This window comes from Enhydra lutris, unplaced genomic scaffold (genome assembly GCF_002288905.1).
Source record: "Enhydra lutris kenyoni isolate GAN:26980312 unplaced genomic scaffold, ASM228890v2 scaffoldscaffold38, whole genome shotgun sequence".
NCBI classification, from domain to species: domain Eukaryota; kingdom Metazoa; phylum Chordata; class Mammalia; order Carnivora; family Mustelidae; genus Enhydra; species Enhydra lutris.
This window is the reverse complement of record NW_019154122.1, coordinates 19234173-19261452: the sequence shown is the minus strand read 5'-3', so window position 1 is coordinate 19261452 and position 27280 is coordinate 19234173. Positions and strand designations below refer to the sequence as shown.

At 60.9% G+C, this 27280-nt stretch overlaps 3 protein-coding genes across 3 annotated transcripts in view; 1 reads left to right on the top strand and 2 right to left on the bottom strand.

The window, feature by feature from the left end:
- Positions 1-7162: 7162 nt before the first annotated feature.
- On the top strand, positions 7163-11861 carry LOC111154855 (calmodulin like 6). Its single transcript, XM_022514791.1, has 5 exons — positions 7163-7333; positions 11115-11289; positions 11400-11544; positions 11622-11722; positions 11795-11861. The coding sequence occupies exons 1-5, from the start codon at positions 7163-7165 to the stop codon at positions 11839-11841; spliced, it is 639 nt and encodes a 212-aa protein (XP_022370499.1). The 3' UTR covers positions 11842-11861.
- Positions 11862-12242: 381 nt separating this feature from the next.
- LOC111154810 (transmembrane protein 52) lies at positions 12243-14078 on the bottom strand. The gene is made up of 5 exons (XM_022514733.1): positions 14011-14078; positions 13882-13925; positions 13729-13770; positions 12929-13107; positions 12243-12828 (listed from the first exon to the last, which is right to left on the bottom strand). Exons 1-5 carry the CDS (start codon positions 14074-14076, stop codon positions 12650-12652), a joined length of 510 nt encoding a protein of 169 aa, XP_022370441.1. The 5' UTR covers positions 14077-14078; the 3' UTR covers positions 12243-12649.
- Positions 14079-16822: 2744 nt separating this feature from the next.
- The window catches only part of LOC111154854 (cilia and flagella associated protein 74), a 61075-nt gene continuing 50617 nt past the window's right edge, over positions 16823-27280 (bottom strand). Inside the window, 15 exon segments of the mRNA XM_022514790.1 lie at positions 16823-17089; positions 17288-17422; positions 17639-17769; positions 18014-18146; positions 18358-18512; positions 18660-18789; positions 19665-19820; positions 20037-20157; positions 20266-20320; positions 20454-20563; positions 20722-20856; positions 21507-21646; positions 22208-22306; positions 23611-23887; positions 26640-26773. Coding sequence (XP_022370498.1) covers positions 16988-17089; positions 17288-17422; positions 17639-17769; positions 18014-18146; positions 18358-18512; positions 18660-18789; positions 19665-19820; positions 20037-20157; positions 20266-20320; positions 20454-20563; positions 20722-20856; positions 21507-21646; positions 22208-22306; positions 23611-23887; positions 26640-26773 — 2013 coding nt within the window. The 3' untranslated portion in view covers positions 16823-16987.

Below are 27280 nucleotides of genomic sequence, written 5' to 3'. Positions count from 1 at the left end.
CCCCCAGGTCTCAGTCCTGCAGGTGCTGGCCAGCCTGGACGCTACCGAAGGTGCAGCCTGCCGCACCTCTGGAGAGGACCCCTGGGGCCAAGGGCTGTTTGTGAAGAATACTGTCCCTGAGGCCCAGCCCACCTGCCAGCTGGGAGGTGATGCAAGGTATGCCTGGGAAGGGCAATCGGAGGCGGGGGGGGGGGGGGGGCCGGGGGGGCATCTGCCAGGACAAGGGTTGTCTGCGAGGGCAGTGGTCTCAGAGGCTGGAGGACGTGGTGCCTGAGGAGGTGGAGGAGGAAAGGGTGGGCTGGAACCCCAAGCAGTAGGGGTGCTGGGAGGAGCCAGGAGCACCCACAGGCCCTGGGGCTTCCTCTCCTGAGGAGGGCTGGGCCTGCAGGCACAGGGTGTTTTGGAAACCAGCAGGTGTGGCTAGGCACGTGGGTCGGCTGCCTGGTGCCCGGGACCCTGGAGCTCTCGCTGTGACGCCTGTCTGGGACCAGCTGGGCCGCGCTATACTCCCAAAGCTCATGCCCGGACCTGCTCTGGGGCACCCTGGGTGGGGGAGGGGATGGCTCAGCCCACTGGATCAAACTTCTAAGGGCCTGTTTTCCCGCCCCATTGTCCCTCAGCAGCCCCCGGTGGCCATGGGGCCCAGACCTTGGGTGGGCACTCTGGGGCCCAGACGGCTGAGACAGACTATGAGGAGGAAGCCACTGAAGAGCGGGCGGGGTGAGGAGCTTTGGATCAGCCCTGACTGGGGCACCGCTAAGGCCCTGATCCTGGGTACCCCACCCCTGCTGCCTGGCCCTGGCCCTGCGCCACAGGCTCTGGGGGCTGCTTTAGGCTGGGCTGAGCGGCGAGGTAGGGTGGGCCGTCCCCCTCTGCAAGGGGGTTCACCCTGAGCCTCAGTTTGCCCTCTGTGTGGGCTGGACCTGCAGGCCTCTCCCCCAGTCTTGCTGCTGGGCCAGCTGGAACCCCATTGCAAAGGTCTGAGGCGCGCCTCTCTCTTTTTTTCCTTTTAAGGATTTTACTTATTTCTTTGAGAGTGATCACAAGCAAGGAAGAGGGGCAGAGGCAGAATCAGACTCCGCGCCGAGCAGGGAGCCCGACGCGGGACTGGACACCCGACCCGGGATCTTGACCGGAGCTTCACCGACGGAGCCCCCGGAAGCCCCAGGCCCCGGACAGAATGTCTTCGGTGTGGTCAAGTGCTAGCGAGACCGAGGGAGGGAAGGGCCTCAGAGCCCCTCGGAGGAGCCGGGCACAGGCCCAGCTGCGAGCCCCTGGGGGCCGGCACGGTCACCCAGTCACCCGGCAGTGTCCCCGGACGCCAAGTCCAGGAGCCGAGGTCCCCCTGGTGCCCAGGGCCATCCGGGGGCCGGGGGCCTTCTCTGCGGGCTTCAGGTCGGAGGCCAGCCCAAGGCCCGCCGCGGCTCCACTCTAGCGCAGTTGGCGCCCTGCCCCGCTCCCCGCCGCCGCCGGAGCGAAAGGGAGATGCGGGTCTCTGCTTCTCTGACAAAAGTGGGACCGAAAAGGAGGTTTCCAGGGCAGGGTTACGAGACAAGAATCGGAGGGCGCACGGGCCGGGGGCACAGGCGGCGACCCCTGCCCAGTCCCAAGCCCTGGACCGCCGACCCCAGATCCCAAACGCAGCGGGCGGACGACGGGGGCCCGGCTGGCTCCACGCGGCCCAACAGCGCCGCCTAGTGCCGGCGTGCGGAGAGGCCGCCGGGCGCGCCGCTTCCGGGCAGGAGCGGAGGGCCGGCCCGCGCGGGGGCGGGGCCCGTGCTGAGTGACGGGACCGGGGGCGGGGCCTGTGCTGCGGGGCTGGGCCTTGTTGAGTGACGTGAGATCGGGAGCGGGGCCTTGCTGAGCGACGGATCGGGGCGGGGCCTGTGCTGAGTGACGGGACCGGGGGCGGGGCCGAGGCCGAGAGGAGGGCCCCAAGCGGGCCTGTGCCCTGGCCCAGGCCTCGAGCTAGGCGGGGGCCGGGGGGAGGGGAGCAGTGCCCTCCCGGACACGGCCCGCGCCGTTCGCCGGGGGTCTGGCACTCCCCAGGAAGAGCCCGGGGGCCGCGGCTTGTTCCGAGACAGCCTATGCTCCGCTCGAGGCGCCCCGGTGCGGGTTCGGGGCGGGTTACCCGCAGCTCCTCCCTCGCCCCCTCCCCAGGAGAAACGAGCCCCTGGAACCACTTCCGCTGTGTCCTCGCGTCTGGATTTCGAAACTAATCGGAATCTCGGTGGCCGGCGAAGGCAGTCAGATTGTCAGATTGGCGTTGCTCTTCTGTGTGAATCGATAAGTGATCGATATTGAGGCCGGGCGTGCTGGGGGAGAACGACGTTCTGGGGCTGCGCGCGCACACCCATCGCTGGAGCAGTGCGCGGGTGAGGAGAGGCTCGCAGCCCGGGCCACGCCCCCCGGGGCGGAGCTGCGCCCTCCAGGCCTGCACCCCGGCATCCCTGCATCCTTGCACGCCTGCACCCCTGCACCCCTGCATCCCTTCACCCCTGCAGCCCGCCTTCCTGCAGCCCTGCCTTGAAGGTTGGGTCCTGTTAACAAAGAGCAGGTGGGATCTGTTACTTTTTTTTTTCTCAGTCGGACAGTTTGCTACTTTATGTGGTGATTGTTTTCAATGCATTGTTTTGGTTATTGATGTATTTGGATTTCTTTCTTTTTTTTTTTTTTTAAGATTTTATTTATTTATTTGACAGACAGAGATCACAAGTAGGCAGAGAAGCAGACAGATAGAGGTGGAAGCAGGCTCCCTGCAGAGCACAGAGCCCGATGTGGGGCTCGATCCCAGGACACTAGGACCACGACCTGAGCCGAAGGCAGAGGCTTCAACCCACTGAGCCACCCAGATGCCCCATTTGGATTTCTTTCTAAAAATAAACTTAACTTTTTTTTAAAAGGGGCGCCTGGGTGGCTCAATCGATTAAGTGTCCCATTCTTTTTTTTTTTTTTTGAAAGATTTTATTTATTTATTTCACAAACAGAGCACAAGCAGGGGGAGCAGCGGAGGGAGAGGGCGAAGCAGGCTCTACGCAGAGTGGGGAGCCCGATGTGAGGCTCAATCCCAGAACCCTGGGTTCATGACGGGAGCGGAAGGCAGACACTTAACCATCCGAGCCACCCAGGCGTCCCTAAGTGTCCCATTCTTGATTTCGGCTGAGGTCTTGATCTCGGGGTCTTGGGATCAGGCCCACATGGGGCTCCCGGCTCAGCACAGAGTCAGCTTGTCCCTCTCCCTCTGCTTCTCTCCTCGTGCTGTCTCTCTCTCTCTCTCTCTCTCAAATATAAATACAATCTTTTAAAAAAAATTTAAAAATAAAATTTAAAAAAGAAAAATTTTTTTATTTAAATTCAATTTAATTAACATATAGAGTACTTTAGTTTCAGAGGTAGAATTCAGTGATTCATCAGCTGCATACAGCACCCCATGCTCATTCCATCATGTGCCTCCTTAATGCCCCTCCCCCAGTTACCCTGTGCCCCTCCAGCCACCGTTTCTTCCCTAGAGTTAAGAGTCAAAATAAACTCTATTTTGTTTTCTTTAAAAGATTTTATTTGTTTATTTGACAGACAGAGATCACAAGTAGGCAGAGAGAGAGGAGGAAGCAGGCTCCCCGCTGAGCAGAGAGCCCAATGCAAGGCTCGGTCCCAGGACCCCGAGCTCATGACCTGAGCCGAAGGCAGAGGCCTTAACCCACTGAGCCACTCAGCCGGCCCTGAAGGCAGACATTTAACTGACTGAGACTCCCAGGCGCCCCTAGGAGTGCATATATCCTTTTAAATTAGTGTTTTCTTTTCTTTGGATAGATACACAGTAGTGGAAATACTGGATCATAGGGTCCTTCTATTTTTTTTAATAGATTTTATTCATTTATTTGACAGAGATCACAAGTAGGCAGAGAGAGAGGAGGAAGCGGGCTCTCTGCTCAGCAGATGTGGGGCTCAATCCCAGGACCCCGGGATCATGACCTGAGCCGAAGGCAGAGGCTTTAACCCACTGAGCCACCCAGGCGCCCCTGGGTCCTTCTATTTTTAATCTCTTGAGCATCCTCCACACCGTTTTCCACAGTGGCTGCACGAGTTTGCATTCCCACCAACAGTGCAGAGCCGGGTTCCCCTTTTCCCATGTCCTCACCAGCACTTGTTATTTCTAGTGTTTTTGATTCCAGCCATTCTGACAGGTGAGGTACTAATCTCATTGTGGTTTTGATCTGCGTTTTCCTGATGATTAATGATACTGAGCATTTTTTCCTGTATCTGTTGACCATTTGTATGTTTTTTCCCTCTCTTTTCTTTTCTTTTCTTTTCTTTCTTTCTTTCTTTCTCTTTTTAAAGATTTATTTGTTTATTTGGGGCGGGGGGAGAGGAGCAGGGGAGAGGAAGAGGGAATCCTAAGCAGACTCCCTGCTAAGCACGGAGCCCCACTCGGGGCTCCGTCCCACCACCCGGAGATCATGACCCCAGCGGAAACCAGGAGGCGGACACTTAGCCGACTGTGCTCCAGGTGACCCCAGCGGAAACCAGGAGGCGGACACTTAGCCGACTGCGCTCCCAGGCGCGCCTGTGCGTTTTCTTCGTTTTTGTTCTTGTGAGGTGGGGTTACCTCACTGCTGCCCTCCAGTGTCCTCCTTAAGTAGCAGGTGTCAGGATTTCCTCCTTTCTGAGGCTGACTAGTAACAATTCCCTTGTATGTTGTATCAGGGCTCTCCAGGGAAACGGAACATACATACATACATGTGCGCGAAGTGTGTAGAGACGAGGAGATTGACTATAGGAATTGACCCATGGAGCTGTGGACGCCAAGATGTCCCACAGGCTGCACTGCGCAGGCTGGAGACCCGGACGACTGGTGGGGTGGTTCGGTCGGAGTCTGAAGCCCAGAGGGGCAGGAGCACAGATTTTTTTTTTTAAGATTTTATTTATTTATTTGAGAGACAGAGATCACAGTAGGCAGAGAGGCAGGCAGAGAGAGAGGGGGATGCAGGTTTCCCCGCTGAGCAGAGAGTCTGTTGCCGGGCTCAATCCCAGGACCCTGAGATCATGACCTGAGCTGAAGGCAGAGGCTTTAACCCACTGAGCCACCCAGGCGCCCCAGGAGCACAGATTTCTGATGGCCAGAGAAGATAGACATTCCACTCAGGCGGAGAGTAAACTCATAAACTCATTCTTCCTCTGCCCTTTTCCGTTGTACCTGGGCCATCAGCAGATTAGACAATGCCTGCCTCAGTGAGGATGCTCTTCCTTACTCAGTTTCTGGAATCAGAGGCTCATCTCTTGCAAGGACGCTCTCACAGACACGTGCAGAAGTAATGTTTAGGGAGCCTCAGTCGGGTCAAGCTGGCGCCTGCCATATACGCGGCATATTCGTACACAACGTTTTGTCTCCCCACCTGCCCGCTGCTGTGCCTTTGCGTTGTTTCTACCTTTTACGTGTTGTGGTGACGCCCCACGAGCGCGGCTGCGTGGTGTCTGGTCGGGACTCCGCTCTTCAGTTCTTTTAGGTACAGACGTGGAATTGCAACTGCTGGGTCATGTGGCCGTTCCGTGCCTACTTTCTGGAGGATTTCCCCGGCTGTTTCCCACGGCAGGCGTAGCGTCCACACTCCCACCAGCTGTGCGCGGGGGCCCGATTTCTCCACATCTGCCCTGACACTTGTTTTCTGTTTATTTGATTGTGGCCATAACGGGTGTGAAATGATAGATGATTGCGCTTTCGACTTGCATTTTCCCGGCGATCTGTGATGTGGAGCATCTTTTCTTGTGTTTCTTTGCCACGTGTGTATCTTTTTTGGTAAAATATTCAAGTCCTTCGCTCACTTCTGAATTGGGTTGTTTATTTTGTTGTGAGCTGTAGGAATTCTTTACATATTCTGGATATGAATTGCTTATCGGGATGCCTGCGTGGCTCTGGCTCCCGTTGTCCCAGCGTTGGCCCCCGAGAGCGCTGTCAGGCGGCTGGGTTTACTTTGATGACATTACTTGCTGCTTTTCTTAGGCTTCTGTCTTCTTTCTGGTGTTCTGTTGGGTTCATTACATTTTCTTTATTCTTTCATTCCTCCACAGATATGGAAGTTATACAACCCATTTCTGGTACTTTAGTGGTTGCCTTAAAGTCTTGCACAGACTTCGATCTCCAGCAGCAGCTCTGGCCGTCCCTGAGCTCTGCGGGGACCTCACACCTGCGCGCCATCTCATCTGCTACGGTCGCTGGTCTAGAGCTGGGGTTTGCTTTACCCCTTGTCCAGGCTGGGCTCGAGCAGACCCTGAAACAAAGACTCACGACTAGGACATGGAATTTTTCTTGGGATCGTAGGAGCTACGATGTTGAGGGTGGGAAGGGGTAGTCCCGGGCTGAGCGGGTGACGCTGCGGACAGCGGACGGGGCTCAGCACACTAGGACCCTGACCGTGTCGCGGGTGCAGCGCCGTTGCTGGTGGGCGAGGAGGCCGCTGTGGGCGCCACACAGAGTGCGGGTCTCAGACCGTGGCCTGCCCTGCGCTGGTTTAGGACGTCTCAGGCGGAAGCTGCCGGAAGAGGGGCAGCCATGCGAACCACTGCTATGGGCAGAGTCTCCCGCCTCCCACGGCTCCCCTCAAGGGAGCCGCTGGGGCTGCCTGTGCTCCCCCAGCTCCTGCCAGCTCAGCCCATCGGTCCGTTCAACCTTCGCTGTCCTTGAGCTGTCACGCCCAGCAGGGTTATGCTGCCACTTACCCCTGGTTGTCAGGCCTAGTGGCTAGGAGGGAGGTGGAGGTCCTGACGGGGACAGTGTTGTCCGGGGGTGGGGTGGGGTGAGGAGGCCTCAGAAGTCTATTTCCGCTGAGGTTGGGGGTGCGGCTCTTCCCAGGGAGAGGTGAGCAAACCCTGCGGGTGCAGAAAGTTTAGACGGGTCTGGGTCTTAGAACTGAGGGGACAGCCCCCTGATGGCCAGGTCGCAGCTTTCCCTAGCAGGGTCCTGCCAGCAGGTCAGGTGCTGGAGCTGCCGCCTGGTCTCTGGTCCTCCTCCTGCCCAGTCCAGGATGGTGACCACTGCAGCAGGTGAACCCCCAAGAAGGAGTGTGTGCCTGTCCCCAGTGGTGCCCTGTTGCAGCCGGCCGGTGAGGAATCCATCTCTAAAACTCCTTTCAGTTGTACGTTGGGTCCTACAGAAGCTGACCCCGAGATGGAGTTTGGGTACAAGCTGTGTGCAAGGGGTCAACCCCAGAGACAGGGTGGGGGGCAGGATCAGGCAGAGGGAAGGCCAGCTGTGCTGCCCGAAGCCTCAGGCCAGCCACGGGACTCAGGCCGCGTGAAATTACCCCTTCAGAAGTTCTACCTGGGGCCACAGCGGCAGGTGAGCTGGGTCTGCACTGGAAGGGTGGAGGCCATGTGCTGGCATCTCACTGGGGACTCCCAGTGCCAGTGTCTATGGGTTTCCAGTCTCTTCCTGGGAGGAGTCCCTGGGGAGGCCCTTGCTGGTAGGGAGGGTCTGGGATCGCTTTGTTGCCCACGCAGCCTTTCACTACACCCTGGCCTGTGTTTCCACTCTGTGAGTTCAGCTGCTCTCTGCGGGGGCCCACGCCTCCTTCCAGACCCGCCACAGGAAGTTCCATGTGCCCTGCAGTTGGGAGGGTGGTCCCGGGGGCCCAGACATGGATGCCCAGGTTCTTGGAGTGTAGCGCCTTTAGTGGCCTCTGTGTCAGTCAGAATCTCCAGGAAAATGGGCCAACGGGAGTGAGAGGGAGAGAGTGAGGGAAAGAGGTTGATTTATTTTAAGGCATTGGCTCCCTTTGTGGCGATTGTGGGGCTGGTGAGTTGAGAGGGCTGAGACCCGGGGAGGAGCTGATGTTCCAGTTCGATCCCAGTGGCCCTCTGAAGCCGAATTCCCTCCTCCTCTGGGGAGCTTACTCTTTTTCTCTCGAGGTCTTCAACTGATTGGGTGAGGCCCACCCACATCGTGAGAGTCATTTGCTAAATGCAAAGTCTACTGATTTAAATGTTAATCACATCAGGGGCGCTTGGGTGGCTCAGTCGGTTAAGTGGCTGCCTTTAGCCCAGGTCATGATCCTGGGGTCCTGGAATCAAGACCTGCATTGGGCTCCCTGCTCCTTGGGGAGCCTGCTTCTTCCTCTCCCCCTGCCTGCCACTCCTCCTGCTTGTGCTCTCTCTCTCTGTGTCAAATATATAATAAAATATTTTTAAAGGATAAATGAATGTTAATCACATCTAAAACCTTCATGCAGACTACATTCAGTGCAGCATTAATCACAGTAACAAAGAAGTGACAGCGACCTGACTTTCCACGGACAAGCAAGCAGATAAACAAACTGTGGTCGTCCCGCCCAGGGGCATATTTATTCTACCTTAAAAAGGAGGAGTGCTTGGGCACCTGGGGGGCTCTGTCAGTTAGGCATCTGACTCTTGATTTCAGCTCAGGTCACGATCTCAGGGTTGTGAGATCGAGCCTTATGTAGGGCTCTGCACTGGGCAGGGAGCCTGCTTAAGATGCTTTCTCTCTTGCTCCCTCTGCCCCTCCCCCCTCTAAAAAAATAGGAGGAAGTGCTGACACCTGCTAGAGCATAGAGGGACCTTGGGGACATCATGTTCAGTGACCTAAGCCAGTCCACAAGGACAAAACCTGTATAAGTCCCCTTCTAGGCAGGAATGGTATCCATGGGGGAAGAGTTGATGGTGGGCACCAGGGGCTGGGGGGTGGGCGTTTAATGGGGAGTTTCGGTTTGGGAAGATGGAAAGTTTCGGAGACGGACGGTTGTACAACAGTGTGACTGTGCTCCATGCTCCTGAGTGTGCACTCACAAGTGGTTAGGATTGTCAATTTTATATGCGTTTTTTTTTAACCACAAATTAAAAAAGAAGACTGTGGTATGTAACAGATGTTCAGTAAATGTCAGCTCCCCCTGAGTAATATTTCATGTTGATTTCACCACCGTAATCAATAAATTATGAGAACAAACCCTTCGTGTGGACATTAGACTAGTACCTGCGCCGGAGTCCGGGCTCTGCCGTCCAGCTGGACGCATGAGGTCAGCTCTCCTGCCCGCTTTCTCCTCAGCCCCCACCCTGCCTCGCCGCAGTGGCCCGCTGGCTTCCTGCCTTACATGGGGTGCTCTGGGCTTGTAGATGGGACCAGTTTATTGAAATGTTTCCAACTCCTGTTCTAGTTTGAAGTTTTCAAGCAAAGGGAGCGGGACACAAAGCCTGAAACCAGGCACAGAGAGCAGCCAGGGCAAAGGCCGTGGACCACCCCGCAGACCCGGAGCCGGCGTCCCCTTCCACCCCGGCCCCTGGGCCCTCCGGCCTTGTGCCTGCTGCAGCCCTCCTGTTGGTCAGCACAAATCCCGCGGCCTCAGCAGCTGGCCTGGGCCTCTGTGGGGAGCGTCTGGGAGGCAGGGATGGAAGGCGTCCCCTCAACCCGCGAGCCTCCAAGCCCTGTGGCCGGGCGGGTGGGTCTTGCGCTCCATGCCAGGGTGGGAGCCAGGAGGCCCTCGGGGGAGGTGAGGGTCGGTGTGTGTGTCTGAGGGCTGAGCGCGCCTGTGGAGCTGTGTGTGTGCTCTTCTGTCAGCCTGTCACGGAGCGGCCTGGCCGTGAGGCTCCCTCGGGAGCCAGCTCTGCTCTTCTGAGTGGAAGGGAGGGTCAGGTTTCTCTGAGAAACCCCAGAATAGCCCCTGGCTGCTCAGGGGAAACCTGGTCTGGCCCCTGGTAGCCAGTCTGGCCCCTGGTCCTGCCCGCCTCACCCCCTCTCACCCCCACCCCGTGCCCAGCTGTCTGCCCCCCCCCGCCAGCCCCCGAGTGCAGACTAGCAGCCCCTTCTGCACAGGGCGGCCAGGCCAGGAGATGCACTTGTTCCCTCGGCCTGTTTCTAGAGACTGCCTACAAGCACTGGGCCCACAGGAATTGGGGGTGTCACGGGGCCAGGGTGGGCATTCAGAAGGAACACTCACACGGGAGGACCCCTGTGTGAGGGTCCCGTGGCAGAACGGTGGAAGGGTAGCCAATGTGGGAAAGGAGATTCGAGGAGGGTGACACGGTGAAAAGGAAACAGCAACGGGCAAATGCGTGTATACTCTGGGCCTCCCCGGCCACCCGTCAGCCCCTTTCCTGCCCTTGGTCCTCAGCCCGTGGTGTCTATCTGGGCTTTGGCTCCAGACACTGAGGCTGGGGCAGGGGCCTTAGCTGGGACCTAGGGTCCGGGAGGGAGCTTCAGGGTGAGGGGGTGTTCAGGCCAAGGAGGGCCAGAAAGGGGCCAGGTGGAGAAGGGCCGAGCCTGTCCCAAAATAGGGCCGCGGGACCTCCTGGCCATACAAGGATCTTGGAATCTGCCCTCTGGGGACCCCGGCAGCCGGGCCCGGCTAGAACGCAGCTGACACTTCTACCGTCGCCTCTGGCGCCACCGCAGTGCTCTCCCAGCCGGCCGCAGACATGGTAGGCAGCTCCCGGCACCCGGCGGGGTCCCTGGTGGGCTGGCTCGGTGATGGAGCGGGAGCTGGGAGCCGTGACCAGGAGGAGAGAGGACGGGACGGGGCTTCCAAGCACAGGCACCCGAGGGTGTGAGTGCCTCTCAGGGAATCGAGGGAGCAGTTCGGCAAGGCTGGAGGGAGAGGGAGGAGGGGGTGCTGAGCCCTGCTGGCTGCTGATGCGACTGTCGCTCTGGTGGCCCGGGGACAGGGGCGCCCTTTTGAAAGCTGCCATGACAGTGGAGGCGGGGGAAGCCAGGGGCTAGACTATGGACAGAAACACCACAACAGGCTGGGGTCCTTCACCCTGACCTGGGTCAGGCCCCCCCCACGGCACCCTTCACCAGCCCCAGAGACTGGGTTCACCTGACACTCCACCACATGGCCGGCCTGAGCCTTGGTGTCTCACACAGGCCTCTGGCTCTCGGGTCCTTCCCCTGAGGCCGCCTGACAGAGTCCCGCTCACTGCTGGCGACCCTCCCCAGTGCCACCTTGTTTGGAAGCACCCTGGGCTGCGGGCGAGGGGGACTCCTTCTTTAACCCCACGCCCTGCAGGGTTGCCAGGTGGAGGGACAGGCAGGGTGCCACGTGTGCTGGGACCTCCACCTGCCTCGGACCGAGGGGCAGAGGCGGCCCTGGTGCAGGCCGGTGTCCTTGCAGACAGAGCGCCTGACAGCTGAGCAGATCAAGGAGTACAAGGGGGTCTTTGAGATGTTCGACGAGGAAGGCAACGGGGAGGTGAAGACCGGAGAGCTGGGGCGCCTCATGAGCCTGCTGGACATCAACCCCACCAAGAGTGAGCTGGCCTCCATGGCCAAGGACGTGGACAGAGACAGTGAGGCCGGGCAGGGACAGGCCTGGGTGGGGGGCCGCCCGTGGGTACGAGCAGGGAGGGCCGCACCGGCTCGCCCTCACGCTGCCCGGCCTGCTGCTTGCTCCCTGCAGACAAAGGATTCTTCAACTGTGACAGCTTCCTGGCCCTGATGGGGATTTACTGGGAGAAGGCCCAGAACCAGGAGGGCGAGCTGAGGGCAGCATTCCGTGTCTTCGACAAGGAGGGCAAGGGCTACATCGACTGGAACACGCTCAAGTAGGGCCTGGAGCTGGACAGGGGGTGGGTGAGGGCCAGAACCCTGTGGGCTGCCACTCAGTGTGGGGGCCCTGCAGGTACGTGCTCATGAACGCAGGTGAGCCCCTCAATGAGGCAGAGGCTGAGCAGATGATGAAGGAGGCCGACAAGGACGGGGATGGGACCATTGACTATGAGGGTGAGTGAGGGATGGGCCTGGGAGCCGGGTGCCCAGGCCAGGCTGCTGGCTGACCTGTGCTTCTGCTCCCAGAGTTTGTGGCCATGATGACCGGAGAGTCCTTCAAGCTGGTCCAGTGAGCAGGTGCTGTGGCCCTGGGAGGCCTGCCTGAAGGCCACTGCCTGCTGCCGCCCACACTGCCGCTCAGCCCACCCTGCCCCCCTCTGGCCAATAAACACTCCAGCCGTACAAATGCGTGTTTCACTGTCCCTATGTAGCCCAGAAAGGAGGGGCTGGCAAAGATTTGGGACTGGAGAAAGGAGAGGGTTTTCCTCAGGCAGCCATGGCTCAGGGCCCATCACTCCTGCTGTGACGTCTGGCACCACCCACTGCCCAGGCTCTGGACACCAACCTGAAAGCCAGACTGGGTACAGGTCGAAGCCTACCCCGGCCCCTCTGCCTGCACCAGGGAGTGGCGGGGTGGCTACTCACAGGCCCCTCCCAGAGCCTTTTCCTACAGGTGGAGATCACTTACGTACAAACTTTATTCTCTCCAAAAAGCTGGGGGTGTCACAGCCAGCTCCGAGGCTCAGGCCTGTGGGGTCAGGGCTGAACGCAGCAGCCCCCGTGTGCATGCCCAAGTGTGGGTTCATGTGTGCGGCCAACACAGGGCCAGCTGGCCGGGCGGCCTGGCGTTACACAGCAACAAGGCCAACCAAGGCTACAGCAATGTGCTGGACGGGCTGACCTTCCCTGGGGAAGGGCGGTAGGGGTGTGCTGGGCGGGTCCCTTCTGAGCACAAGGTGGCTGGCACAACTGGGAGGTTCAGGAGAGTTTTCCTCTGCTTTTGAGGGTGCCAGGACGACAGCCAGGGCTGCTAGGGCATTGGAGCCGGCTCCTGGAGCCCCGCTGATGTCTCTAGGCCTCAGGCCCCAGGGGGAGACGGGGTTACTGAGAGGTCGGTGGCTCTTCCTGTCTGGGTCTGGCCATCTTGACAACCTCTTCATAGGAGGGTGGCAGCTCAGGGGCATACAGGCTGTAGGCAGGAGGGGTCATGGAGTCGAGGTCCAGGTCCCCAGAGGGAAGGGGCAGCCGCACGCCCAGCGGGCACTGCACAGAGCTGTAAGCTGCAGGGAACCAGAGTGCGTTTGCGGGGACGAGTCTGCCCTCACCTGCCCCTGCTCCCCCTGCAGGTGGGCAAGCCAAGGGAGGTCTGCAGGTACTCACAGGTCACAGTGCTGTGCACAGGGCTGTCACTGCCCACAGGGCTGACCGTCAGGTCGCAAGGCTGAGGTGTTGGTGGCAGGTGTGGCCGGCTGTGTACCCGTTTCCGGAGGCAGCAGAACCGGACACAGCTGGCTGTGACCCCACACAGCAGCAGCAGCAGGACAGCGAGTAAGATAAGCCTGTGCAGGGAGGAGCAAGACCCTGCCACTGGACTAACCCCTGGCCACTGGGCACCCGCTCCCCAGGGGCAGTCGTGGCCGACCACCCACGACAGGACAACGGGCAGGATAAAAGAAAACCAAAGAATGTCTCTGCAGGCCAGAGACCTCCTTCCAGGCCAGAGCTGGGCCTGAGGAGCCGGCTAGTCCCTGGCACCCTGCTGCGGGGCCTGCCCTGGCTCTCTCCAGGGCTGGCCACAAGTATCTTGGGCTCACTCCCAGGACACACTGTCCCAGGCCATCTGCACAGTCCTGTGCCCAAACCAATGACCATATTCACAGGGGCCTCCTGCAGGGGTGAGGAAGGAGGGGGTGGGAAGTGGATAAGCAGGCCATGAAGGGAAGTCCCGCCAAGGGCCTGGGTGCCCAGAGCAGTCCCGGACTGGGGTAGGGCCCACAAGAGAGGCCGCCCTGGTGCTGGGGGCAGGAGGCAGGGGTCAGCCTGGGAGGCTGCTGAGGGCCCCAGCGCCTTCCCATCAGCGTCGGGAAGGGGGCAGCGCCGGCGCCTCCTCGTCCGTGGAGCTAGGAGGGGTGGGGGTCTGGTGGGCCTGGCCAGGGGCGAGCGCCGCGGCCTCCACTTACCCCACGTGCCACAGGCTGCTCCAGCGGGCCTGGGGCGGGCACCTGCGGGGACGGCGACACCTGGAGCAGGCGGGGCACCAGCCGGGCCGACGGCCCCGTCCGAGCCTCCCCCACAGGGCGGGGCCAGGCCCCGGCTCCCACCCCCCGACTTACAGGTCCGAGGGGTCGCAGCTGCCGTCCGCGAAGCCCAGCGCCACCTGTGGGGACAGGGGTGAGCCCGGGCCGGGGCGTGCCGAGCGCAGACCCGCCCCGCAGTGCCCGAGCCGAGCGCCGGCGACCCACCTGCGGCAGCGGCAGGAGCGGCGGCAGCAGCAGGAGCGCCCGGGAGGCCGACGCCCCCACCACCATGCTCGGCGCCGACGGGGAGCGGGTGCCCGCCCGCCACGCCGCTTTATGGAGACCCCGCCCCACAAGCCCCGCCCCGAGCGCTTGGCCACGCCCAGCGCCCCGCCCGTCGGAGGCCGGTCCCGCGGCCACACCCCGGATCCCCTGGCCCGAAGCCCCGCCCCAGAGGTACCGCCTCTCGAAGCCACGCCCAGCGAGAGAGCCCCGCCCCACGGCCCCGCCCTCCACGCCGGTCCACCGCGTGGGCGCGCTTGGGGTCTCCGGGCGGAGGGAGGGGCGTGTTGCCCTCGGCCAGCGCGCAGAGCCGGATCCCGGCCGGGCCAGGCCTGTCGTGCAGAGAGGCTCGGTGCGCCCGGGCTGCACGGGGTGTGGCCTCGAAGTGCGGTGGCGCTCACCCTCGCGGCGCTCAAGGTCAAGGGTGCGACGGTGAGGGTCGGGGGCGCTCCCAGCCTGGTGCTCGGCGGCATTTACTTGGCTCGCGTGCGCGGGTGCCGACTGCCTGGGGCTGCCTGGGGCCGGGCGCGGGCCCACCGGAGTCGGGGGCGGACCCATGCGGCGCTAACCACCTTTCCAGATCCCTCGCCTTCAAACACTTGCCCAAGCTGGGGCGTGTCGCCTCTGTGGTCCCCGGGCCTGGGGTCACAGAATGACTGCTGTCCATTCTGCGAGGAAAGCCTGGGGGTCGTTTCTCCCCCACCGCTCTTCTCACCAGGCTAGCGGCCCTGGGAGCTTGCGACCCTCTGGCCTCTACTCCACCATCTGGCGGTCAGGCTAAGTGAGGGGTCAGCACTGCACGGTGCAGGGTGGCCGGCCTTGTCTGGCCAGGGCGAGGAGCCGCTACCCTTGACCTGTCTTTTTTTTTTCTTCTTCTTTTTTTTTTAAACGTTCGTCTATTTCAGAGAGCCAGTGCACTCATGAGCATGAGCAGAGGGCGGAGGAGAAGGAGAGCAGCTGACTCGCTGTGGGCTTGGACCCTGCCCTAGATCTTGACCTGCGCCAAAAGCAGAGTCAGTGGCTTAACCAGCCACCCAGGCGCCCTGACCTCTTCCTTCCCTTCCCTCCATTTCTCCCTCCCTCCCTCCCTTCCTCTCTCCCTCTAAGTTTGTATTTATTTGAGAGAGAGAGAGCAGGAGCAAGAGAGCCCATGCAGGAGGGCGGAGGGAGAGGGAGACGCAGACTCCCAGATGAGCAGGGAGTCCGACGTGGGGCCCAATCCCAGGACGCTGGGATCATGACCCCAGCGGAAGGCAGACGCTTATCCATCTCAGCCACCGAGGTGTCCTGACCTGTCTTTCTTAGCTTGGGTCTTCCGCCTGGATCTACCAGGCACTTGCTCTTTGATCTCGCTTGATCTTTGCCCGGGCTTTGCCCTGAAGCTGTTCTGCACCTCCTGGATATGCCATGGCAGCCCAGAGCCCCTTCTGCCCACTGTGCTCCATCCAGGCTGGCTGAGCTTGGTTCCTGGTCATCCTTCCTCCTCCTCCCTCTTGCCTTTACTGGGTGGGAAGGAGGAGGATGGACAGAAGTCCAGCCAGTGCCCAGGAGCTCAGGCAGGGCCTCGGCCAGTGAGTACCAGGGCCTGTTAGCAGGAGAGTGAGGCCAGGGTTTAGGAGAGGGGCCTGCCTCTCTTGCCCACCAGCCAGAAGAGGAGGCAGGGACCATGCCCTGCAGGAGCGCCTCCTCCTGGGGCCTGGGTTTGGCCTGGGGTGCTGGAGCTTGCCTTCGCCTCTCATCTGGTGAGAAAGGCTTGGGCTATGGCTGGCCAGCACCAGGAGGGCACAGACAGAAATCCTGCAAAACTCCACTCTAGGGTCACTGTCACTGGCCTCGGGTTAGGGAGAGGGCAGTCTTTTAGGCATGAAGGGCACCAAGAAACTAGGGTTAGGACGGTGGCTCCAGGCTGGTGTCCTGAAGTCTGTGCCCAGGAGAGCCCCCAGATGCATCACACCCTCCTTGCCTGCTACGGAAAGTTGCATGTTCTCTCCTGCTGCAGGCAGGCACGGGCCTGGGGTTCGTGGGCTGGGCATGCTGTGTATGGAGGGGCCAGACTGGGTGGGCTCTGTGGGGACAGTGTCTAACCAGCACTCTCCAGAAGGCAGGGGCTGGGGCAAGGGCACATTCTGAGCTCCCAGGAGTGCAGTATGGCCTGTGGGGAACTCTACCTTGAAGGACCTGTTGGAGCCCAGAAGGCTGAGCCTGGACTCTGTACAGAAAAATGGAAAACATAACTCATGCTCTGGGCCCCACTCTGGACTCCAGCGAGACACTGAGGGACACCCTGAGCATGAGGGCCACACATTTGCTCCCTCCTTCCTTAGGGTCATCAGAGATCCTGACACTTGGGAGGGACAGAGAATCCTAAAGGGTGCCCTGGCTTTGGAGCCTCCTATACCCTTCCCCATTTTACAGGGCCTCTCTGGGTCTGGGCCTGTCTCACCTTCAGCCTGTGTCCCCAGCACCCTGCCTTGCCAGTGGTTCCCCAGTGAGCCAGGGCAGGGTTCGTCGCTTATGGACCAATTTGTGTGTGTGGGTGTGGGGGTCTAGGAGGCAGGCGCTGCCTCCCCAGGGCTCTGTCCCCATCTCTGATCTGGTGCGCATCCCACACTTCAGGCCTATAGGAAGAAGCCCAGAAGGTTTATTCACAGACCTGTGGGGGCAGCTCTTCCCCCAACCAGCGCTTCTAAAAGCCTGGGGGGGGGGGCAAGGGGCCCAGGGCAGTAGGAAGTGGCCATGCCTGTGGGGTGGGGCGCCCTGGCCATAGGGTCACACAGAGCGCTGCACGTTTGAACCTGCCCAGCCGGGGGATGCGCAGGTCCCAGGCCTGTGGGTGGTCTGGCCTGTTTACAGACCAAGGGAGGGCTTCAAGGGTGAGCAGGAAAGCCTGAGGGGGCTCTGTGGAGAGACTCCTGTGGCCTCAGGGGCCAGTCACCACCTGGGCCACCAAGAGGACCTTGTAAGTCTCCTTCACGTCCCCCTTGAGCTGCAGCAGGGCTGACACCGTGAGTGGGTGATCCGGCTGGAACGGGAGGAGGAAGGAAGGAAGGAGACCTTCGGTTAGCCGGCCCACCAGACACGTGTGTTGTCTCACTGCCCACTGTCCCCCTCACCTGCCCGGGGCCCACCCGGCAGCCCCTTCCCTCGGTGGGGCCGGGGTGTCATCCCGCCGAGCCTTCAGCTTTTGCAGGCCTTTCTGGCCAGAGTCTGTGGCACCTACGTCAAAATCGGCGGGCGGTGTCCAGGAGATGCTGATGGTCTTGGTCTGGCCGCGCTCCACGGAGCCCCTACAGGGCTCGATGGTGAAGCCCTTGTGCTGCAGAGCGGCGCCGCCCTCCAGGCTGAACTCGACCATCTGTGGGACACTGGAGCTGCAGGTGAGGCTGGCCGGCCGGGCACAGCTCCCAGGAAGCAGTGGGCCTGGGGTCGAGGGTAGCTGACTTCGCCTGCCCCTCAGCCCTGACCGGCCCACCCCCACGTCTACCAAGGGCCAAGGCTGGGAGGGGTCCAGGCTGCCCAGGCAGGGGGAGCTATGGAGGGGCTGGCTGGGCCCGGGCAGCGCTGTGGTCACCTTCTTTGGGGACACCTGGCTCGTCCGGATGCAGCCCACCTGCAGCTCCCGGGTGGCAGGGGGAGGTGGCGTGTCTGTGTCTAACTGGATGTAGTCAAGGGTCACCAGGATGGGCTTCAGCTCCTCTGTTTCTGAAGAGAGAAGACCTGGCTGGGGGGCTGATGGGGTGGGGTGGGGCTGCCACGCAGAGAGGGAGGGAGCTGCCTGGGGACAGCTGGTCCTCAGGAAATCTCTCTTTAGCATGACCCCACCCTTTGGAGGATGGGCCAGGAATGGCCTCCCTACTCTTCTGGCTTCCTAGGGCTAAGGGTACAGGTGGGCCTCAGAAGGGGTCCTCTTCCTGCGGCGAGCCCTCCCTGCCCCACCAGGGCTCACCCTCTCTGTGCTCAGGCTCGTGGGTGGGGATCACGGTCAGGGACTCCACAGGCACGTCCAAGGGGTCGCCGCCCTCCACAAACATCATGTGTTCGCGGGCTGCGCCCTTCAGGAGGATCTGGCGGGAGAGTCTCTGGGACAAGAAGCATATCAGCATCGTCTTGTGACCCATGAGTGGGGCTCTGGGAGGGCGCGGGCCCGTGGGAGCTGGGACACTGGCCTCTCCACCTGACGACACCCCTGGCGTGGAGCCCCCAGGATGCCAGGATTCCCTTCCTGGGAAGGCAGGAAGGGCCCCAGACGCGTGGGAAGGGGGGGTCGAGGCTGGGCTAGTGGAGCCGCACCTTTTCGAAGAGCACGACCTGCAGCCTGTCAGAGAAGTACAGGCTCTCGTGGTCTGGGCTGAATGTCACAGTGAAGTCCTGTGCCTTGCCTGGGTCCATGATGCCCTCGACCGGGATCACACTGAACACGCTCTGGCCGCTGTAGTTCTGGGTGCCTGCGGGCCGGCGGGCGGTGCGGCGGGTCCCCTGCTCAGCCGGAGCCCCTGGCCCCCCACCCGCCCACCGCCCGTGCCGGCCTCCCTGGGCCTTGCCCTGCGACCCTGGCCAGCCGTGGTCCCATGGCACCCCCCGCCCCGGCTCACCCACAACTTCAGTCCTCTGGGCCCTCGAGGTGAGGAACTGCGGCAGGCGCGGCTGGTCTTCGCTCCTGGAGCGGGAGAGGCTGTCCAGCTGCAGCGAGAACTTGATGGGCAGTGTGGAGCAGTTCTGCAGCTGTGCGGAGGGGCGACCCTCAGCCGACGGCCGTGCCCCGCCCACGCAGGCTGCTGCGAACGGGACCTCCCCACGGGGATCACACCCCGCTGGGGTCTGGTCACTCTCCTGTCCAGTCGGGTTTGCCTCGTGCCCATGGCACTTCACTGCGCTATTGGCTCCTTCGTCCGGCCTCACGTGACCCCCGTCCAGGCTGGCGTGCCTGCCGGACCACTGTGCCTCTGGGTGGGACAGCTCCGCAGGGCCCTCTGTCCTCCTGAACTCCCTCTGTTGTCAGGCTCAGGCTTGCCCTCAGCTGAACTGGCATCCTTGCCCAGTCTGTCCCCTGCCCTCTCCCGCTTTTCCTGGCGGTGTCCCCTCCGCAGTGAGACACTTCAGGGAATCCCTGTTCTGGGCTCAGTGCCGGGTCCCAACCTAAGCTAGTGGACGAAGCAGGTGTCGTGGTGGTCCTTGATCCCAAGGCTGGTGAGTCCCTCAGACACTCGGGAAGCATGGGGAGCTAGGCTGGCCCTCCGGCAGGGGCTGGGAGGCCACAGGGCGATGTGACCTTGCCACAGAAGTCTGTACCCACGCCCGCACCCCCACAGCAGTGCCTGAACCGAGCTCCTCATCCCAGATGGGACGACTCCTACGAAGGCCCCGTGCAGGAAGACAGGGAACACTGAGGCAGAGCAGGTGAGGGGTGGAGGGAGGGTGCTGGACAGCGCAGTGGAGGTGGCAGCTGCTGGAGGGGGCGTGGCTAGAGCCGGGGGTGGGGTGGGGTGGGGGGCTGCACCCACCCTGGCTACCATACCAAGGCAGGTCTGATCCCTCCCAGGGTGGAGCCCCCTCCCAGGAGACCAGGCAGGCACCAGGCCCCCTGTGATGTGCTTCACCTTGAAACTTGAGGACACAGACTCCCTGGCAATGACGTAACCCATGTCGAGAACGTCCCCGTCAATGGAGCACGTGATCATGGATGCCACACCGGTGCCCACGAGGGTCAGGGAGAGTGTGCCTCTCTTGGTGATGATGTCCAGTGTTTCTTGGGCCTGTGGAGACCACATCCGTGAGCACGGAGCAGACCTCTGTCGGAGGCGTGCGGCGGAGCTCTTCTGGGAGCCGCTGGGCAGGCTGGAGCGGAGACCGCTTGGAGCTCCCCAGCTGCCCCCTGCTTGCCTGCTAGGGCTGAGGGCCTGGGGGTCTGGCCACCCCCAGGGCCCGAGCAGACAGGGTGTAGCATGGTGTGAAGTGGGCCTGGGGCTCACCAGGATGCTCTCACGGGGAGAGAAGGACAGCGTCAGGACATAGGTCTCGCCAGTAAGCAGCTTGCTGATGGGGTTCAGCAGGACGAAGGGGCCATTGGGGTTCAGCACGGAGAATTCTACCTGAGGCCCAGTGTCAAGGACAGGTGCCCAGGCAGACCTGCAGCCCTCCCCCCACCAGCTCCTGTCCCGTCCGTGTGGGCTGCCTGGGCTGGGTGTGGACAAGGATATGGCAAGATCCTCCGGGGAGATGTTCTGGATGGAGACCTTCTTTATCCCGTGGTGTCCTGAAATGGGATGGTGGGATCAGGGTATAGCCCTAGGCCCGGGAACGGGCTGTGGGAACCCAGGCGGGGACTGTGGGTGGGCCGGTCTCTGGCGTGGGAGTCGCAGGGGGTGCTGGGCCTGGCCAAGGCTCACCTACAGCAATGTCGCCGAAGTCGGAGATGGTCTTGCCTTTGTTGGAGGTCACCACGACAGAGGGTGCCACTGCCGGACACCACAGCTCCAGGTACAGGGTATTGTGAGGACTGGGGGGGAGGGGGTGTGCTGATGGCACTGTGCCCCGCCTCCCCACTCTCGTCCTGCTCACCCCGGCCACTATGCCCTCCCCTCTGGGGCCCCAGATCTGGGTTGGGATGGTCACTTTCCAGAAGACGCCCCCCCACCCCCTGCCAGAACGCCGCACCTGAAACTCAGGGGTTCTGTCCCCTTTCTGTCTTTGGGGTCACCACTGGCGACGACACAGGGAACCACAAACTTGTCGAACTTCCCCTGGAAAGATCTGGCCAGGGTGGCCTGTGCAATCTGGTACTCGTTGGAACTAGAATGAGGCAGTGACGTGCACTCCCACTCCTGTGCCCACACCACACACGCCCCAGTGGCTGGGGGCCCCGCCATGCTCTCCTGGGGCAGGGGATGGGGTGCACAAGGCCATACCTGCTGCCCAGGACTCTGGACCAGAGGGGGAGGGGCCCCAGGCTGTGACTGTCCTACTTTTTCCTGGTTTCTGTGGGGTCCTCCCCTTATCCCAGGGTCCTGGTCAGGCACCTAACAAGAGGGCTGTGTTCCTGGGATCTCAGGCGAGGATCTAGGATGGGCAAGTGACTCGAGCCCCTCAGAGCTCTCCTGGCCTAATTTTGCACCTGGGGAGGGTGGAGTTGCTGAGCTGGGAATATGGGAGTCAGGGGCAGCAGGGTCTCCCCAGCCCATGGCGTGAGGCTATGTGTAGGGACATGGGGCCCTTGGGAATGAGGTGGGCAGATGCCCAGGAAGCCAGAGCTTAAGGAGCCTCAAGGCAGTGCCTGGATTCATCTATGCCTGAAGCCAGCCCAGCCCTGGACATCAAGTCACATGGCTGAAAACAGCTCTGCTCCAGGCAGCCCGTGGGGGGACGTCTCCATGGGGATCAGGACAGGGTCTCGTCACGTGGACGCAGAGGGAGGCGGTGGGGCGAACTGCTCTTGGGCCCACCTGAACTTCAGGTCCTGCTTGTCCAGCTCTGCAGTTGGGGTGGTCGAGCTCCTGAGCAGTCGGTCTTGGTTCTGCGGCTGTAGCATGGAGAAGGACTGTCTCCTGAGGTCCTTCTTCTGGCTGGTTGTGTCCTTGCGAAGCTGGGGTGCAGAGAGGCCGCCTCTGCTCAGCCTAGCGGGCACCATGGCCGCCCCCTACGGCCTGTTCTCCGCCAGCGCAGGCCTGGGCTGACTGCCCCATGCAGGGGCCACAGGGGTGGGGGCTTGGAGCAGACAGAGACCCAAGCACCAGGTGGCTTCCTCGGGAAGACTGACCACAGGTGCAGTAGGCAGCTGAGTGTCCAGAGACCCCTGCCCCCGGGCCTGGGCACGACCCCAGTGTTTGCTTCCCCAGCAGGGAAACAGGCAACAGATGGGAAGATTCGCCTGGGACCAGGGGTCCTCCTTCCTGGTGCCTGTCCCCCGACGCCTCATTGCAGGAGGGCAAGTGCTTCCCCCTGCGTGTGCCGGATGCTGGAGAAGTGTGCTGTGTCCCTCTGCGTCCCCAGGGCAGCAGTGGGCGGCTGTCGTTCTAGGCCGACTGCACGGCTCCGTGTGGGTCTGAGGGACTCCCTCTCCCCTGGAGTCACGGGGTGGGGGGTGCAGGAAGTCCCAGCCCCCACCGTGTCCCCCACGCCCCTCCTCTTGGAGACCCTCACGCACCACTTTGGCCTCCGCCGGTCTGCTCGGGGCCTGGGAGGCTTCCTGGTAGACCAACTTGCTGGGCAGCACGGGCCGGAACGCCACCCTGATAAGGTGTCTCTGCGGGGAGAGGATTGTGGAAGGCAGAGCTGACCCTGCGGGTGCCCTGGCCTCCTCAGCACCCACTGCAGCCCCCATCCCCACTGCATGGCCCGGGTCTCACTCTCCGACAGTCCTGACAGGACTCTCCTGTCACTTTGTGAAGGCTCTTTCCAGGGGGACGTTCCCTGACCACTGCCCCCGGGGCTGCTCTTACCCTATAGGGCGGGGGTCCTGTGACGGAGGTCCTGGTGGGCTGGGACCCTGCCTGCAGCTCACATTAGGCAGGCCATGTGTGAGAAAGGCAACTTGGCATGTAGCCATCAAGATTTGGGGTGAGTTCTTTACCCCAGCTTGTCCCTGTGACCGGCGCAGCCTGCAGGGAGGTCCTGAGCCCCACCGAGGGCTCACTCCCGGGTATCCCTGGTGCTCAGTACAGCAGAGGTGCCCACGCACTGGGGGGCAGAGCAGATGGCCTCGGGGGAGAATGAAGGGAAGACGGAGGGAGGGAGCAGGGAGCAGGGAGCAAACGCAGAAGCCAACCACAGTACCTCCTTTGGGGATTGATACCTAAGTAGTTTTTGCTAAATTTAATAAAGTGCATTTTATTTATTTATTTACTTATTTGGGAGAGCATGAAAGGGGAGAAGGTCAGAAGGAGAAGCAGACGCCCCATGGAGCTGGGAGCCCGATGCGGGACTCGATCCTGGGGCTCCGGGACCATGACCAGAGCCGAAGGCGGTTCTTAAGCAACTGAGCCACCCAGGCGCCCCGTAAAGTGCACTTAAATGATCACAGTAACTGATGCACCGCCGGCCCGGGTGCCTCCAGCCCCTCATCTGCCTCACGTCGCCCTGGCAGGCAGGGGCCCTGGCTCCAAGCTCCAGGAGTCTGGGAGGGCCCTGGGGCAGGCTGAGAGGAAGCTCTGTCCCCAGGGCCCTGTTCTTTCACTCTGTCGGGCAGGGCAGGGCGGTGGAGCCCTTGACCGGCTGAGTGGACACCCACCCTGCACTTCCGGTGATCAGGCCCTCTGGGCCCATCTGCTGTGGGGTCCCGGGGTCTGATCCTCTGCTGGAGCTCCCGGCCAGGTGCTTGTGGGGTCAGCCACCCTTGGGCGCCCTTGTCTTGGGCTGGGGCTGGCTAGGCCTCCTCGCCCTGCCCGTGTCCACGAGCCACGGAGACGTCCTTGGCCCTGCTTGTGTCTGACAAGGCACAAGCTCACCCGACCTCTGCCGTCCAGGCTGCGCTGCTGCGGCCAAGGGTGGGCAGAGCCAAGCACCCCAACAGAGCTCCGCCCCCAGCCTACCCATGGGGCCCACACCTGCCTTTCCTGGCAGCACGGTCCCCACGGAGGGCGAGATGGTGATGGGCGAGTCCGGGGGCAGCAGGAACTCGAAGGACGTGGGCCCCACGGGAGAGGCGTCCTCGGAGCCGATGCGGGGCACGGAGTGGGTCAGTGAGTTCATGCTCACGTGAGAGTTGATGACGTACAGGGTGGCCACGGACATGTCATACAGGGAGGTGGCCGCAAACTTGACTTGGTAGTGGGACAGCTCCAGGGGCGGGTGGACGCCCACAGCTCGGCACGCCAGCTTGAAGCACCTGGAAGGGCGGGTGTGGGCGGCTCAGTGGGGCCGCCATTTGCGGGGTCCCTCTACGCTGTGGAAGGTGGCCCCTGAGGGAGATGGTGGCCTGCATGGGCACAGCAGCGCCTGGGACCACGACAGCAGTTGTCACAGATTTTGCTACCTCATTAGTGAATTTTACTCTTTTTCGAAGATACTGTCGCTCAGTTGGTAAAGCGTCTGCCTTCGGCTCAGGTCATGACCCGGAGTCCTGGGATCCGTCAGGCATTGGGCTTCCTGCTCAGCGGGGAGCCTGCTTCCCCCTGCCTGCCGCTCCCCTGCTTGTGCACGCGCTCTCTCTCAAATAAATAAAATCTTGGGGCGCCTGGGTGGCTCAGTGGGTTAGGCGTCTGCCTTCGGCTCAGGTCATGATCCCGGGGTCCTGGGATCGAGCCCCACGTCGGGCTCTCTGCTCAGCAGGGAGCCTGCTTCCTCCTCTCCCTCTCTCTGCCTGCCTCTCTGCCTACTGTGATCTCTGTCAAATAAATAAATAAAAGCTTTAAAAAAATAAATAAAATCTTAAACGAGGAAGATCCTGTATACCCCTGCACCCATTTAAAGTGGAGAGCTAAAAATTTCATCCCAAATTGCAGAGGAGTTAATTTCTGGCTTATTTTGTTAAATATTCATTGGCATTTAAAAATAAAACCGATGGATTGGTCTTTGAATACGAGTGCAGGAATCTGTACACCCCAGGGAGTTAATTTCCGCCATTATCCTTTAAAGAAAAAGAAGGGATGTGGGAGGGGGCTTTCCCTCCTGGAACATGGACCTGTTGGCCAGGCACCTGGGCTGTGACGTTTAAAAACTAATCTTTAACCTCGGTTTGAGTGTTCTTGGACCGAGTGTGATCTGCCTGGTATTTGAGTTAAGATAATATATCCAAAAACCCACCCAGATATTTGGTATTTTAACCACTGGAATATTTCCAGTTCACATCTTCGAACCCAGATTTCTACTGTCCTCTCCATGTTGAATGTCATCCTAATTACATACATTTTAAGGCTCTGATGTTGACTGCCCTGTCGTAACCCAGCTGTGACGGCGATGTTGCACACACACTGAAGTACTGAAATATGTATTTTTACATCTTGTGACCACAGGCTCTAAATGTGGAACAAAAATCCTTCTGTGTGGGAATATCATTGAGGTTATTATTAGTATGCGGTTAATTGAAGAACGGTAAATGTTTCAAGTGTGATCATCATTACACACAGAAAGAGAGTTCACTGGATGTGTTTCAGGATGGTGGATGGAGCTGCTGTTCTCCAGCTGGTTCCAGCATCAGGAGTGGCGGGGCTGGGGGTGGGCGTGGAAGGAGCTTTGCTCCCCAGCATCACTCAACCCTATGAACCTCTCCCTGTGCGCCCACATCACAGGACGTGTCTTGCAATGTTATCTTGAACAGTCCCTCTCTGGCGACTCACTTAGGCCCACCTTCATTTTGTTGCACAGAAAGAACCAGAAGCGCCCCCTGCCCCCACTTGTCAGGGGCGGCATCACCAAGGCTTGACTGAGACTGGCCAGATGCTGCCATTCTTATGACTGGGAGGCAGCGGGTTTTACCCAACACCCTGATGGGGGATGTGGCAGGTGGGTAGTCAGGCCATCGATTGTCCTTGTGGGTTCTTTTTTTTTTTTTTTTAAAGATTTTATTTATTTATTTGACAGACAGAGATCATGAGTAGGCAGAGAGGCAGAGAGAGAGGGAGGAGGAAGCAGGCTCCCCGCTGAGCAGAGAGCCTGATGCAGGGCTCGATCCCAGGACCCTGGGATCATGACCTGAGCTGAAGACAGAGGCTGAACCCACTGAGCCACCCAGGCGCCCCTTCCTTGTGGGTTCTAACTCTGCCCTTCACTCTCTAAACTCTTACAGCCTGTGGACTCACCCCTGCTCACCTACAAGCCTGTCAGATCCCAGGCGACCAGTGGTCCTGCCCATGGCCATATTCCCGGGGCCAGAAGAGGGCTTGGCCCGTGGGCCCTGGGCTCTCTGACCCCAGACAGGGTCAAATGACAGCTCAGGCTGGAATGTAGGTGGGAACAGAAGAGACAAAGAGAAACAGGAGGGCGGGCAGTGGGGCTTGGTGCCCAGCTGGACACCTGCACAGGGTGCTCTAGAACGTTCCTCACTGGGATAGATAACCTCAGGCAGCAACAAGAACACAGCCCTTATCCCAGACCCCCCCTTCAGCACCCTGTTTGTTCCTCTCTTTCTACCACCTCCTCCATCCCACTTGTCAGGGTGGAAATGGGAAGCCCAGGGAGGTCCAGGGAGTGTCCCCATCACATGGTGCATTAGAGTGAGTAGGGCTCCTGCCCAGGTCCTCCTAGGTGCAGAGGGACACTCTGCATGTGCATGCACACCACACGTCAGCAAGTGCATGCTTGCACACACACACACGTCTGTAGCGCACGCTCACACAATTCACGCACACCCTCACGCTCACACGCGCATGTGCACACACACATGCACACACTCGTACTGCTCCCATGCTCGTACTCTCATACACATGTGTACACACACGCGCGCGCACGCGGGCGCACAGGGCGAGCTGGCCTGGCAAGCGAAGTCCCGGATCCCGGGAGCCTGTACCTGGGTCTGAGGTCCTGGCGGTCCGTCGTGCCTCAGCCCAGCCCCGCAGCCGACCCAGCTGCCAGTGCTTGAGTCTGGGGGCGGGACTGCCCCCCACCCGGCCCTCCGCATGCCTCTTGCCTTCCAGGCTCACCGGTTGATCTCGGACTTGCAAACGAGCTCGAAGTCGTACTCCTTGGCCTTGGTGGGTTGGAAGATCACGTCAAGTTGGAGCATTTCCAGCGGCAGGATTGTCCCAAACCCGTCATTGGGCTGGATGTCCACAAACTGGCAAACGGCAAACCACTGACCCCAGAGTGAAAACTGGGGTCTGCTGGGGCGTATCGTGGGGGCTGCGTGGACATGCATGTGGCCGAGCGTGTGAGTGTGTGAGCGTCTGGGCGTGTGCGTGAGAGTGTACGAGTACGCGGGTGTGTGTGATTGTGCGTGTGTCAGCATCTCTGTGAGGACGTCCGTGTGTGAGCGCACGTGCGCGTGCGAGCTGTCCGTGTGTCTGTCACGATGCGTCTGTGCGCGTGAGCAGATGCGCGTGCGCAGTCGCGTTCATACATGTGTCGGCATACGCGTAAGGGGGTGGCGGGATTGGCGGCGGACTGGCCCACAGAGCGTTGCGGGCAGCCTGCTCTGAGCCTCATCTTGACTGCCCTGTGGGCCCAGGCAGGCCAGACTTCTGGAAGGAGCAGAGGGAGAGGTCTGGAGTCCTGCCAGGGCATGGGCCAGGGAGGGAGAGAAAGGCTGGTACAGAGTAGCAAGGCGAGGTGGGGATATGGGGAC

Coding starts and splice junctions, on each gene's coding strand:
- LOC111154810 (XM_022514733.1), bottom strand. CDS start 14,076: ATGGTGGTGGGGGCGTCGGCCTCCCGGGCGCTCCTGCTGCTGCCGCCG. Junction 13,771..13,881: donor AGCTGCGACCCCTCGGACCT/GTAAGTCGGGGG, acceptor CCGTCCCCGCAG/GTGCCCGCCCCAGGCCCGCT. Junction 12,829..12,928: donor TGTGCACAGCACTGTGACCT/GTGAGTACCTGC, acceptor GGTTCCCTGCAG/CTTACAGCTCTGTGCAGTGC.
- LOC111154855 (XM_022514791.1), top strand. CDS start 7,163: ATGGAGTTTGGGTACAAGCTGTGTGCAAGGGGTCAACCCCAGAGACAG. Junction 11,545..11,621: donor ATCGACTGGAACACGCTCAA/GTAGGGCCTGGA, acceptor GGGGCCCTGCAG/GTACGTGCTCATGAACGCAG. Junction 11,723..11,794: donor TGGGACCATTGACTATGAGG/GTGAGTGAGGGA, acceptor TTCTGCTCCCAG/AGTTTGTGGCCATGATGACC.